General features: G+C 40.9%; 1 protein-coding gene across 10 annotated transcripts in view; it reads right to left on the reverse strand.

Moving 5' to 3' along the window:
• PARP4 (poly(ADP-ribose) polymerase family member 4) overlaps positions 1 to 14,479 on the reverse strand; it is a 153,124-nt gene that overhangs the window by 59,067 nt on the left and 79,578 nt on the right. For 9 of the 10 annotated variants that reach the window (XM_087436343.1, XM_087436347.1, XM_087436344.1 and 6 more), the window contains 3 exons: positions 14,418 to 14,464; positions 14,164 to 14,242; positions 8,022 to 8,159 (listed from right to left, as the gene is read on the reverse strand). In XM_087436343.1, the coding sequence (XP_087292469.1) occupies positions 8,022 to 8,159; positions 14,164 to 14,242; positions 14,418 to 14,464 (264 nt within the window). The remainder of the gene's footprint in view (positions 1 to 8,021; positions 8,160 to 14,163; positions 14,243 to 14,417; positions 14,465 to 14,479) is intronic. The other variant, XM_087436346.1, reaches the window with a different exon arrangement.

Raw genomic sequence — 14,479 nt, forward strand, 5'->3', positions numbered from 1 at the left:
AGCTAACATCTATTGCTAATCCTCCTCCTTTTTTTTTCCCCAAAGCCCCAGTAGATAGTTGTATGTCATAGTTGCACATCCTTCTAATTGCTGTATGTGGAATGCGGCCTCAGCATGGCTGGACAAGCGGTGCGTCGGTGCGCGCCCAGGATCCAAACCCGGGCCGCCAGTAGCGGAGTGTGCACACTTAACTGCTAAGCCATGGGGCCGGCCCCTCTGCTAGGAGTTTTATGGTTTCAAGTCTTACACTTAAGTCTTTAATACATTTCCAGTTAATTTTTGTGAGTGGTGTAAGATAGGGGTTCAATTTCATTTTGCACGTACATATCCAGTTTTCCCAACACCGTTTATTGAAAAGACTATCCATTCCCCATTGAGTATTCTTGGCTCCCTTGTCAAATATTAGTTGCCCATAGATGCATGGGTTTACTTCTGGACTCTCAATTCCGTTCCATTGGTCTATGTGTTTTTATAACAGTACCGTGCTGTTCTGATCACTACAGCTTTGTAGTAGAGTTTGAAATCAGGAAGTGTGATGCCTCCAGCCTTGCTCTGCTTTCTCAAGATTGCTTTGGCTACTCAGAGTTTTTGATATCTTTCCATTTATTTCACCAACTGTCTTCTTCAATTTCTTTCATCAGTGTCTTATAGCTTTTAATGAACAGATCTTTCACCTCCTTTGGTTAAATTTATTCCTAAGTATTTTATTGTTTTTGATGCTATTTGAAATGAGATTGTTTTCTTTATTTATTTTTCAGATAGTTTGTTGTTAGTGTATAGAAATGCAACTGATTTTTGTATGTTGATTTTTTATCCTACAACTTTCCTGAATTCATTTATTAGTTCTGACAGTTTTTTGGTGGAGTCTTTAGGGTTTTCTATATATAAGATCATGTCATCTGCAAACAGAGACAACTTTGCTTTTTCTTTCCTATTTGTATGCATTTCATTTCTTCTTCTTGCCTAATCGCTCTAACCATGACTTCCAGTACTATGCTGAATAGGAATGGGGAGAATGGGCACTCTTGTCTTGTTTCTGATTTTACAGAAAAAGCTTTCAGCTTTTCACCACTGAATACGATGTTAGCTGTGAGTTTGTCATATATGGTCTTTATTATGCTGAGATATGATCCTTTTATACCCAATTTGTTGAGAGCTTTCATCATAAAAGGGTGTTGGATTTTGTCAAACACTTATTCTGCATCTACTGAGAGGATCATTGATTTTTATCCTTCATTCTGTTAATGTGGTGTATCAATGTTTATTGATTTGCGTATGTTGAACCATCCTTGAATCCTAGGGATAAATCTCACTTGATCATGATGTATGATCCTTTTGATGAGCTGTTGAATTCAGTTTGCTAATATTTTGTTAAGAATTTTTGTATCTATATAAATCAAGGATATTGGCCTGTAGTTTTCTTTTCTTGTAGTGTCCTTTTCTGGATTGGGCATCAAGGTAATGCTGGTCTGATAAAATGAATTTTGGAGTGTTCTGTCCTCTTCAATTTTTTGGAAGGGCTTGAGGAGAACTGGTATTAATTCTTTAAATGTTTGGTAGAATTCAGCAGTGAAACCATCTGGTCCTAGACTTTTCTTTATTGGGAGGTTTTTGAAAACTGATTTAGTCTCCTTAGTAGTTATTGGTCTGTTCAGATTTTCTATTTCTTCATGATTCAGTCTTGGTAGGTTGTATGTTTTTAGGAATGTATCCATTTCTTCTAGATTATCTAATTTGTTGGTGTATAATTGTTCATAGAAGTCTCTTACGATCCTTTGTATTTCTGTGGTGTCCGTTGTAATGTCTCCTCTTTCATTTATAATTTTGTTTGAGTCCTCTCTCTTTTTTTCTTGGTTAGGCTAGCTAACATTTTGTCAGTTTTGTCTATCTTTTCAAAAAACCTACTCTTTGTTTCATTGACTTTTTCTATTGCCTTTCTAGTCCCTATTTCATTTATTTCTACTCTAATCCTTATTATTTCCTTCCTTATGCTAACTTTGGGATTAGATTGTTCCTCTTTTTCTAATTCCTTCAGGTGTAAAGTTAGATTGCTTATTTGAGATCTTTCATTTTTCTTAATATAGGTGTTTACTGCTATGAACTTCCCCCTTAGAATTGCTTTTGCCACATCCCATAGGTTTTGATATGTTGTGTTTCCATTTTCATTTGTTTAAAGGTTTTTAAAATTTCCCTTTTGATTTCTTCTTTGACCCATATGTGGACTCATTTGGTTTTCCAGGAGTGTGTTGTTTAATTTCCACATATTTGTAAATTTTCCAGCTTACCTGCTGTTATTGATTACTAGTTTCAGACCAGTGTGGTCAGACAAGATACTCGGTACAATTTCAATCTTCTTAAATTTCTTAAGACTTGTTTCGTGGCCTATCATATGATCTATGCTGTAGAATGTTCTGTGTGCTTGAGGAGAATGTGTTCTGGCGCTCTTGGAGGGAATGTTCTCAATATGTCTGTTAGTTTTGCGAAATAAATAAGAGAAACGTCAACTAAATTAGATTCGAGAAGGCCTACAGGGGGAGCTCTCACGCCCTATCATACACTGTCAAGTGCTCCAAACAGAAAGCAACTGTAGGCTTGCATCTTGGACAGGAAGTACAACTACTTTACCACTGAAGGAAGATTTTCCTCCCCACCTGGCAATAGCCGAGCCAATGAGAAATGCTGCAGCTCAGCCAATGGGAAGTCATTGCCTCTCTGAACTGATACTTTCCCCCAATGGACTTTCATTTAGAACAGCTCCTCCCTCCTCCCTCTTTTTCTCTATAAAAGAAAGCTCCCTTCCCTTGTTCTCTAGATTTGCCTATGGTTCTCCATAGCATGCACATCCCGAATTGCAAGTTTTTTGGCTATTCCTGAATAAACTCAAGGTTTAAAACTAAACTTGAAGGTAAAATAACTGGTGAATTTGCTTTTCAAGTTGACAATTCCAGTTAGTCTATAGTGTTATTCAGGTCTGCTGTTTCCTTATTAATTTTCTGTCTGGATGATCTACCCATTGTTTAATGTGCGGTATTGAAGTCCTCTACTATTACTGTATTGTTGTCTATTTCTCCCTTCAGTTCTGTTATTATTTGCTTTAAAAATTTAGGTGTTCCAATATTGGGTACATATATATTTACAATTGCTATATCCTGTGATGAATTGACCCCTTTATCACAACGCAGTGAACTTATTTATGTTTTGTGACCGATTTTGACTGAAAGTCTATTTTATCTGATAGAAGTATAGCCACTCCTGCTCTCTTTTGGTTACCATTTGCAGGGAGTATCTTTTTCCATCCCTTACTTTCAGTCTATGTGTGTTCTTAAAGCTAAAGTGAGTCTCTAATAGGTAGCATATTGCTGGATCTTGTTTTTTTTTTCCCCCCAAAGCCCCAATAGATAGTTGTATGTCATAGTTGCACATCCTTCTAGTTGCTGTATGTGGCACTCGGCCTCAGCATGGCCCGATAAGCGGTGCGTGGGTGTGAGCCCAGGATCGGAACTCGGGCCACCAGTAGCAGAGCACGCGCGCTTAACCACTAAGCCACAGGGCCGGCCGCTGGATCTTGTTTTTCATTTATCCATTCAGTTACTTTGTGTCTATTAATTGGAAAATTTAGTTTATTTATATTTAAAGAAATTACTGAAAGGTAAGGATTTACTATTGCCATTTCATTGTTTTCTGACTGTTTTTTGTTTCATTTGTTCCTTTCTTCCACTCTTACTATCTTCCTTTGTAATTTATATTTTTGTATTGGTATGCTTTAATTCTTTTCTCTTTATCTTTTGTGTAACTACTATAAGTTTTATCTTTGTGGTTACCATGAAGCTTAAATAAAACATGTTACAGATATAACAGTCTATTTTATTTATTTATTTTTTTTGAGGAAGATTGGCCCTGAGCTAACATCTGTTGCCAATCTTCCTCTTTTTCTTTTTTCTCCCCCAAACCCCAGTACATAGTTGTACATCCTAGTTGTAGGTCCTTCTAGTTCTTCTATTTGGGATGCCACTTCAGCATGCCTTGATGAGGGGTGAATAGGTCTGCGCCCAGGATCCGAACCGGCAAACCCTGGGCCACCAAACTGGAATGTGCAAACTTAACCACTATGCCACTGGGCCAGTCCCCATAACAGTCTATTTTAACCTAATAACAGCTTACCCTCAATCACATACAAGAGCTACACTTTTACTTTTCCTTCCAATTTTATGCTATGAAGTCACACTTTACTTTTTTTTTTTTTAATTTTATTTATTTATTTGTTTTTCCCCCAAAGCCCCAGGAGATAGTTGTACATCATAGTTTCACATCCTTCTAGTTGCTGTATGTGGGACATGGCCTCAGCATGGCCGGAGAAGAGGTGTGTCGGTGCGCGCCTGGGATCCGAACCCAGGCCGCCAGCAGCGGAGCACGTGCACTTAACCGCTAAGCCACGGGGCCGGCCCCACACTTAACTTTTTATATTGTGCATCCACTAACAAATTATAGTAGCTATAGTTATTTTAAATATCATTGTTTTAAACTTTTACGCTAGAGATAACGGTGATGTACACATCACCATTACAGTATTAGGACAATCTGAATTTCACTATATATTTACCTTTACTGGTGAGTTTTATACTTTTATATGTTTTCATGTTGTTACTTAGTGTTCTTTCATTTCAAGAACTCTCTTTAGCATTTCTTGTAAGGCAGGTCTAGTGGTGATGAATTCCTTTAGCTTTAGTTTGTCTGGGAATGTCTTTATCTTTCCTTCATTTCTAAAGGACAGTTTTGCTGGTTTTATGCTATACTGTGATTTATAAGAGATATATATTTGGTCATCTGAATGACCGTCTATATTTCTCTTATATATTTGGTTTTTGTCCATGGTTCCTGGCTCACAGCTCCCAAAGCCCTTGGAATTTCCTAAGTGATAAGAGCAATAACGGTGTTTTTTGTTATGTTAATGAAGTGACTTTTGGAAAACACCTAAGTATGGGAGCTGGTTGCCAAGAGAATCAACCAAGTGATTAGAGAGTTGGAACTTTCAGCCCCACCCCCACACCTTCAAGGAGGGGAGAGGGGCTGGAGTTTCACTCAGTCACCAATGGCCAATGATTTAATTAATCATGCCTATGTAATGAAGCCTCTATAAAAAGCCAAAAGCATGGGCTACCGAGCTTCCAGGTTGGTGAACACATGAAGATGTGGGGAGAGTGATGCCCCTGGAGACAGCATGGAAGCTCCGCACCCTTTCCCCATACCTTGCCCTATGCATCTCTTCCATCTGGCTGTTCCTGAGTTATATCCTTTTATAATAAACTGGTGATCTAGTAAGTAAAATGTTTCTCTGATCTGTGAGGCACTCTAGCAAATTAATCAAACCCAAGAAGGGGGTTATGAAAACCTCTGATTTATAGCCAGTTGGTCAGAAGTACAGGCAACAACTTGGACCTGCATGGTGGTTTGTGAAGAAGCAAGAACCCAAAAGAGTAGTATTCTTGGTTGGCAGTTTTTTCTTTCATCACTTTGAGTATATCATCCCACTCCCTCCTGGCCTGCAAAGTTTCTACAGAGAAATCTGCTGATAGCTTTATGGGGATGGGGGGGGCGGTCCCCTTGTATGTGATGAGTCATTTTTCTCTTGCTGCTTTCAAAATTCTCTCCTTGTCTTTGATTTTTAATGTTTTGATTATATCGTGTCTTGGTGTAATCTTCTTCAAGTTGATCTTGCTTGGGGTCCTTTGAGCTGCCTACACCTGGATATCCATCTGTCTCCCAAGATTTGGGAAGATTTTTGCTATTCTTTCTTTAAATAATCTTTCTGCCCCTTTCTCTCTTCTCTTTCTGGGATGCCTATGATGCAAATGTTCATTTTCTTAATGGTATTCCATACTTCATGTAGGCTTTCTTCACTCTTTTTCATTCTTCTTTTTGTTCCTCTAATTTCAAATGATCTGTCTTTGAGTTCATTGATTCTTTCTTCTGCATGATCAGGGCTGTTGGTGAAACTCTCTATTGAATTTTTCAGTTCTGTCATTGTATTCTTCAGCTCCAGGATTTCTGTTGGGTTCTTTTTTATGGTTTCTATTTCTTTATTAAACTTCTCATTTTTCTCATGTATTGTTTTCCTGATTTCATTTAGTTGTTTATCTGTGTTCTCTTGCATTTTGCTGAATTTCCTTAAGATGATTATTTTGAGTTCATTGCCAGGCAAATCATAGATCTCCATTTCTTTGGGGTTGGTTACTGGAGCTTTATTAGTTTCCTTTAGTGGTGTCATGTTTGCCTAATTCTTCATGATCTGTGTAACTTTGCATTGGTGCCTATACATTTGAAGGAGCAAACTCCTCTTCCAGTCTTTACAGACTGGTTTCAGTAGGTAAAACCTTCTCCTGTTGGTTCCCTGGGCTGACGGGATTACCTCCAGAATTGTAGTTATGCTGGGTTAAAGTCAGTTTTGAGGCTGTTGCTGGGTCTGCAGTGGGGTCTGCAGTTGACATGCTCATTATCAGGGGGCTGGGTGGGCATGGATCCAGTCTGGTCCCTGGGTGGGTGGGACTACCTCCAGTACCTTGTTCAGTAGGTAACACTGGGACAAGGATCCACTTCAGGATCCACAGGTTCTCAGTCAGTGAGACTATTACCAGGGGTGCAGATGGGTGTAGTTCCCACTAGGTCCCTGGGAAGGCTTCTGCCTAGTCACTGGATGGGTCCCTGGGTGGGCAGGATTGGCCCTGGACCATGGTTGAGAGAGGCTGGAACCAAGCCCAGGGCTGGTTCAGGTTCCAAAGCCAAGACTGAGGTCTGTAGACCTGGCTCTGGAGGTGTGGAGGGATATGTCTCCCACTAGGTCTCTGGGTAGGTTGACTGGTCCCTGACCATGGCTGGAGAGGCTGGAACAGAGTATAGGGCCCTTTCTGGATCTCCTCAGGTGCAGACATGAGTGTCTCCTGCCAGGTCCCTATGCTTGCTGACTGCTGCTAGGAGGGGGCTAGAGCTGAGTATTGGGCCATTTCAGAACCTCCAAGGTTGTGGACAGGAGTGTCTCCTGCAGGGTCCCTGTGCCAGCAAGACTCTTTGCGAACTGTGGCTGGGACGGGCTGGAGTCCAGTTACTGGACCCTTTTAGAATCTACAGTCTGACTGAGTTTGATAGGCTTACCTCCAGGAGCTCCCAGACTATAGTCAAGAGGGGCTGGAGCTGGTTCATGGGCCACTTCAAGGGTCCATAGCTGGGACCAAGTTCTGTACACCTATTACGTGGCACATGAGTGGGCCTAACTCCTCCTGGGTCCCTCAGTGTATGGGGCTGGTGACAGGACCAAGCCAAACAAGGCTGTAGCCGAGTTCTCAGGAGTATGGGGCTGTAGCTGAGTTCTCAGAGGTATGGAGCTATTTCCATTTCTGCAGCCAGGACTATGGTCAGCAAGTCAGCCGCCTGGGTGTGAGTCTGCCCTCTCAAAACACTCTCCTCGGTCTTGGATTGCACTGGGGTTTCCAAATGAGCTAACTGGATCCCAAAGCTCCCACAAGGCAATTTTGTCCATGAACAGATGCCAAATAATTGTTGGGGAGGTGGTGGTGATACATGGGAAGGACATCTTATCCAGCCACCTTGCTGATGCCACTTTCAATTTTTACTTTAATAAGAAGAGATTCTTCATCACAGTCACACACAATGGTCTTGTGGCCATAAATAATTTTGTATCTGTTTTTATAGTATCAATATTTAAAAAGTATAAAAAGTATACAGACTAACCAATGTGATGTCCAAAGGTAGATTTTCTTTTTGGTGGGGATTAAGGTAAAAACTACACTCTTTATAGGGAAATATCCCATATGTGGGTTTTGGTTGAAACCTCAGAAGTTTGTCATGGTTGATATCATAAGTATTTGTAGTTGTAAAATCTTAGGGTGGTGAAAGCTCATTTTGTAATGCTAGTTTTTCAGGACTATCAATAATTTCCAAATTTAAATAGTCTATTCTAAAATAGTTTTTCAATAATGTCTCCTACTTTTAAGTAAGAAGTACTATACCTCGCTTTCTTTTTCTGGATGTTTTTCAACCCACATTCTTGGGAGATATGCATCAGACAAACCGATGTGGAGAGAAAATCCACTGCTGTCTAAGGAGCTTCCTTCCACAATGCTAATTACAGCTTTGCAGTCTGTACTCTACAAAACAAACAACCATGGCAACAAAGTAAATAAGAGAATAATACCATATTATCAATTTGCATTTACCTGTCAAGTAGCAAACCCTTGTGTAATTTATATAACTCCATTAAGAATCAACAATGTAGTAATAAATTCCAAAATCATGAACTGTAGGTTTTAGAAGTGTGACTATTATCATATCAGTCACCCTCCTGAAATTCTAAGGTTCATATACATGGTCAAATTTAGGTAAGTCTGAGACAGTCTCAAACCCTGGATCCAAAGATTCTAGATTTGTGTATTTATTTAGACTTATGTGGATACTGCAGAAAGCACATCAGATAATCATAACTTAGAACATAAAATAGAAAATTCAACAGAAATCTTATAATTATATCTTATTTTTAAATTATATTTTCATAAATATAACTTTTCTTTTTGGTGAGGAAGATGGTCCCTGAGCTAACATCCTTGTCCATCTTCCTCTATTCTTTGTATATAGGAAGCTGCCACAGCATGGCTTGATGAGCAGTGTGCAGGTCCACGCATGGGATCTGAACCCGCGAACCCTGGGCCGCCGAAGCGGAGCATGCAAACTTAACCACTACACCAGCAGGCTGGCCCCTAAATATAACTTTTGAAAATGTAGATGATAAGCTTTAAAACGATCAAGCCAATGTGGTAGATTATAAAAGGACCACAAAGTCTTTCCATCCTGTGTGCTCACCCCTTTGCAATGTGACTCCACAGCTCCTCCCATCAGGAGGTGGCATCTACTTCTCTGCCCTTGAATCTGTGGCTGGCCATGTGACTTGCTTCAGCCAATGAAATACTGGCAGATATGATGCAAGCAGAGGCCTGAGGAGCAGTGGACCAATGGGGGCCGCCCTCTCTCACTGCCACGTTGCTCTTCTACCACTGTATGAATGACCCCGAGCTAACCTGCTGGATGCTGACAGACATATGGCCATCACCTTAGCTGTATGAATGACCCCGAGCTAACCCGCTGGATGCTGACAGACATATGGCCATCACCTTAGCTATATGAATGACCCCGAGCTAACCCACTGGATGCTGACAGACATATGGCCATCCTTAGCTGCCACCAGGCCGGAAGCCACATATGTGAGTGAGACCACTTGAGACATCTTGTCCCAGCCAAGCCAGCACAGCCTAGAAGAACTGCCCAGCCAATCCACAAAACTGTGAGAATAACAAATGCTTGTTGTTTTAAACCACAAAGTTTTGAGATTGTTTATTATACAGCAAAAGCTATCTGAAATAGAGGGCTGCTCGCTCTGGATGGATTAAATACATCTGTTTATCTCCATTCCCTAGCAAAATCCTAAAACTCCCTACAATAAAAGGGAAGGAATAAAAAGGGTATAAAATGATAAAGATATGGACAACAGGAGCAAAGATAATAGCAGATGAAAGATGTTAACAAATACTAAGAAGATGCAAAGTTGACAGAGGTGTGGTAAGTGACTTAACCAGAGTGGAGTAAGCTACTACCTGAGTCCTGTGGAGGGGATGGCCACAAGCAGTGGGCTCACAGCCCTACAGCAACCTGGGAACGCTCACACCTTGGAGGCACCAGGTACTGCAGAAAACAGCAAGCGGTACTAGTGAATAGACTATGTACTAAGCTGTCAGACCCCCGGGTTCCCTCCCTGCCCTAAGTAGACAAGTAGCTAGCACCAATAGCTAGCACTCTGTTCTCTCACTAAAGGAAACTGAAGATTTATTATTTAGAGAAATTCAACCCAATAAAATCCAGTCTTGGGAATCCAGGCATATTGAAGCACAGGAATACAGGGCTGCAAACAAGGGAATGAAGTGAAAGTCGCATCCTAAGATGTGGGACCCTTTGTCACCCTGCCCAGTCGTACTTTATGGACACCCTGGAGGTATTCTGAATAACACAGAAGGGCTAAAACTCCACCATGAGACACACCAACCAAAGAGCCAGCCAGCTGCCAGGGCCTCGAGTGCAGGCCTCTGGGCCACTCGCCCCACTCACCTCAGGGCATCTAACAGGCTTTCTTGTGTCTCAATTAAGATGAACAGAGAGGTCACCCAGACATTTGAGGAAAAGCCTTGAACATGAAATAAGGAGACCAAATAAACAAAAAGCCAGAAGAAAAAAAAGGAATGCAAAGAAAGGAGACACAACACAGGAAACAGCAGAAAAAAATATGTTTTCAGAGAGACAAACAGAAAAGACAATGCATGCATGAAACTTACAAAGATGCTATAAAAAAGGAATACTTATAGAACAGAAAAGAGCTCTTGCAAGTAAAAATATGAGAATTAAAATAAAAAACTTCAGTAGAATGGTCAGAATTTAAAATTGAGAAAATCACCCAGAAAGTAGAATAAAAAGACAATAAAATGCACAATAGGAGAGAAAAGGTAAGAAAACTAGGGGCTCAATCTAGGAGACACCTGACTAAAAGGCATTGCAGAACATAAAAGAGAGTGGAACAACTTATTTTTTAAAACATAACAAATTTTCCAGAACTAAAAGCCATGATTACACACAATGAATGAGTATCGAATTAGTAAATTTTAGAATACCAGGGATAAAGAGATCTGAAATTCTTGCAGAATTAAAAACAAAACAGACTATATATGAAGAATAGGGGACAAGAATATCATTTAACTTCTCAAAAGTAACACTGAATGCTAAAGACAATGTTTTCAATATTCTGAGAGAAGATGATTTCCAACCTAGGATTAAACATCTCACCAAACCATCAAGAGTAGCACACAGAATGAGGATATTTTCAGACACTGCTGCCTGTACACTCTTACTAGGAAGTTAATGGAGGTTGTGCTTTGCCAAATGGAGGGCACAGAACGAGAGAGGGGAAGGAGAGAAAAAGCCCTGCCAAGAAGAATAGTAAAGGGAGATCCGAGGGGAGCAGCTGCTCCACAGGAACAAGCTGGTTGGGAGTGGAGACTTGGGAGGGAGGGAGGTCTCAGGGGAAAAATTAATTAATGGATTATCTGATGCATTCAATAGTGAAAAATAGTATTGAGAGGGGTTTTAATTGATATTTTAGAGCACATGAGAAGAAAAAGTCCTAGAAAACTAAGCAAATGAAAAAGGCAACTTTTTTCTTCAGGGAATGCTATATAAATAGGTAAAAAAAAAAAAAAAAAGACTATGTCTTCATAAACGTTTCTTGGCTCAATGCAAACATCATTTACATGGTCATAATAATTTAAACATTGACCGCTGATTTAGCCAAAAATTGTGATATAACTTTTGGAATGAAGGGGAGAGAAAAAGTGGGGAGGGAGGGAAGTAGAGGGGATGACACAGTTAAATGTTCATCTATGTTTAAGAAGTCAAAAGATAACTTTTAAAACAGGAATGAAGAACAAGCAGTAAAAAAATATTTTTTAAGACTTTGGAGGCCGGCCCCGTGGCTTGGTGGTTAAGTGAGCGCGCTCCACTGCTGGCGACCCGGGTTCGGATCCCGGGCTCGCACCGACGCGCTGCTTCTCTGGCCATGCTGAGGCCGCGTCCCACATACAGCAACTAGAAGGATGTGCAGCTATGACACACAACTATCTACCGGGGCTTTGGGGGGAAAAAAATAAATAAATAAAATCTTTAAAAAAAAAAAAAAAGACTTTGGAGACCACCAGAAAAGAACTAAAATACTTAAAGTGGTTCACATAAAACAAGGTTATGTATGGATTGGTTGATGAAATATTGTGACCAGAGGCTCACGGGAACCCCACCCTGTACCCGCACCAGAAGCAGTGGTTTGGTATTTGCTCCTTGAGTGTTTGCGGCCACTTTATAGAACGTAACTACCATGAGGAAGAGTGGACTGTAATCACTGCTGCAGCTTTAGGACCCCAGTCCAGCTGGAAGAGAGGCCCTCGGGCACGGAGCTGTCCATGGTGCTGCCCAAGTGAGCGACTCAGTCTTAGGGGACCACATATCTCCCATAACTGTGTCCACTGGATTCAGGGGCCCAGAAAACCTTAATGGAATCAATGGTGAGGACTAGGGGAGAGAGGCCGATATGAAAGTCCTTTCTGTAAAGTTCTGTCCACATGTGGGTTTGTGGGGACTCTCTGCACTGTTGCCTTCCATATCTCAGTCAGCAGTGTAGCCTCCTCGCCACGGTGCTAGAAGGGACAGGAAGACAGGGACAGAGAGAGTACTGGAGGTTAGGGAGCTCTCTGCTAGAGTGGCAGCTCCCAGGGCTTGTGACCCAGGGGATTTCTTGCTGGTCAGGTCTTGAGAAAGGATGCAGGGAGGAGGGTTTACCTGTGGGAAAAAGACAGCATTGATTTCACAGGCCACACAAGGGTCCAATTACCCCTCTTGTGTTTATTCACACAGTTACTGCACCATGTGGTCCAGGGACACTGGAGGGTTTATGATCCAATGACCTCATCCGAGCAGACCACAGTGCTGACAGAGACATGCAAGGCAGCAGTGCAGGGGGTCCCCATGAACCCACATGTGGACAGAGCTTCAGAGCTTACAAAGGACTTTCATATCGGCCTCTCTCCCCCAGTCCTCACCATTGATTCTGACAGATGGAGTCACTGAGAGTCAGACAGGTTCAATGAATTGGCCACAAAGCTAGGAAGGAGTAGAGTCAGGACCTGAACTCAGGTGTGTTTCACTGCAAATCCTAACACTGCACTGCGCATCCCAGAGTCAGAATTCTCACTAGACCCTCACCTTCCCAGTTCTCGGACTGGGACTATGAGGTCTCTGTGTCTGTCTCCCTCTCCCTCCCTCCTCTCCTCCCTCTGAAGGGAGGGGGTCCCTCCCCTATCACACTCTTGCTTTCTTTAATGAGCCTTATGATATCCATCAAAAGTCATACATTCATCGGAAAAAGTAGAATAATCTTACTATTAAAAATATTAAAGGTGAAAAAGAAAAAGAAAGAAAAACTATCCTCTGTTAGGTTCAGCTCCCGTCACCTGGTGTGTTTGTTTCTAGAGCTTCCATGTGATTCATGTGGCTGTAGTCTGTGTGTCTACAGCTCCAGGTTCTGCTCTTTCACCAAACATTGTATCACATACATTTCCGTGTACCTACTTGTCTCCACAGGCATCCTTTTAAAAGATTGCCCAAGATTTGGTTTAGGACATATAGCATAATTTACCTAGATTCAATGTGGATAATTCTAGAATATTATTTTATTCTCCTTCTTCCTCATTATTATGATTATTGTTATATTATTTGTCTCATTTAATAATATAGGAAACATCTTTGTGCATAAGGCTTTTATTTTTGTATTTTTTATTTCTCTTCCATGAGGTAGATTCATAGAGGTAGGAACAGACGTTCATTTGCTTTTCTCGAAGGATAGAATGACTTTGTCCTCTGTGACACAGGAGAGCTCCGAGGTCAAAGCACCCTGCCAGCTTTAGCTGGCACCACTTTGTGCCAACTTCACTGGAGCAGAATGTATGTAGAATGAACTGCATCCATGCGAGGTGCACAACTTGATGAGCTTTGATGGCTGTGTACACCTGTGAAACCACCAGCACAATCGAGAAACAGAACGTTTTGGGGCAACCACCTATCTGCTTTCTGTCACTCTAGTTTTGCCTTTTCTGAAACGTTATGTGAATGTGATCAGACCGTTTGTAGCCTTTTATGCCTCACTTTTTTTGCTCAGCATGATTTTGAGATTTATCCATAGTGCTGTGGATCAGTAGTTCGTTTTTATTCCTGGTAATAAAACTGGTCCATTGAATGGCTATATCACGTTTCATGTGTCCATTCTCCTGGTTCCAATTTGGGGCTATTATAAATAAAGCTTCTATGAACAAAAAATAAATAAACCAAGTGGTTCACCGTCTCTGGATGCTGGTCTAGGGGAGAGGCAGGGTACAATCAAACTGTTGCTTCTTGTTAGAAGCTGTCGTTAGCATTACTTAACTTTTTAAACCTTGTGCATGTATTGCTTTGATAAAATAAAATTAGTGTTAAAATAAGAGCTCTTAAGAAATAAAGTAAAGATTTACCAACCTTTTGTCTCAGTTCATGTGTATCACTGGAAATGAATTCAATCACGTATGGCATCTCAATAGACATACTCAAAGAGAAGCTACCAAAAATGAAGAGAAAGTTGTCTTAGCCTAATATCTTAAATATGAAATAACTACAATAGTAAGTTGTTTCATATAATTGAGTAGTTGTTTCATATAATTTTAAATGAAAATTTAAACCATAGCACTAGCATTCATTGAGTGATCGTCAGGTTTTGTATCTGAGGTGCCAACCTTTGCTGTGGTCCTATTTCCTTTACACAAATCTTCTGCACTGTGTCCTGTTAAAAGAGAAA

The sequence above is a fragment of the Ceratotherium simum genome, chromosome 10 (genome assembly GCF_057802395.1).
Source record: "Ceratotherium simum simum isolate JZ-2026a chromosome 10, ASM5780239v1, whole genome shotgun sequence".
NCBI lineage: Eukaryota > Metazoa > Chordata > Mammalia > Perissodactyla > Rhinocerotidae > Ceratotherium > Ceratotherium simum.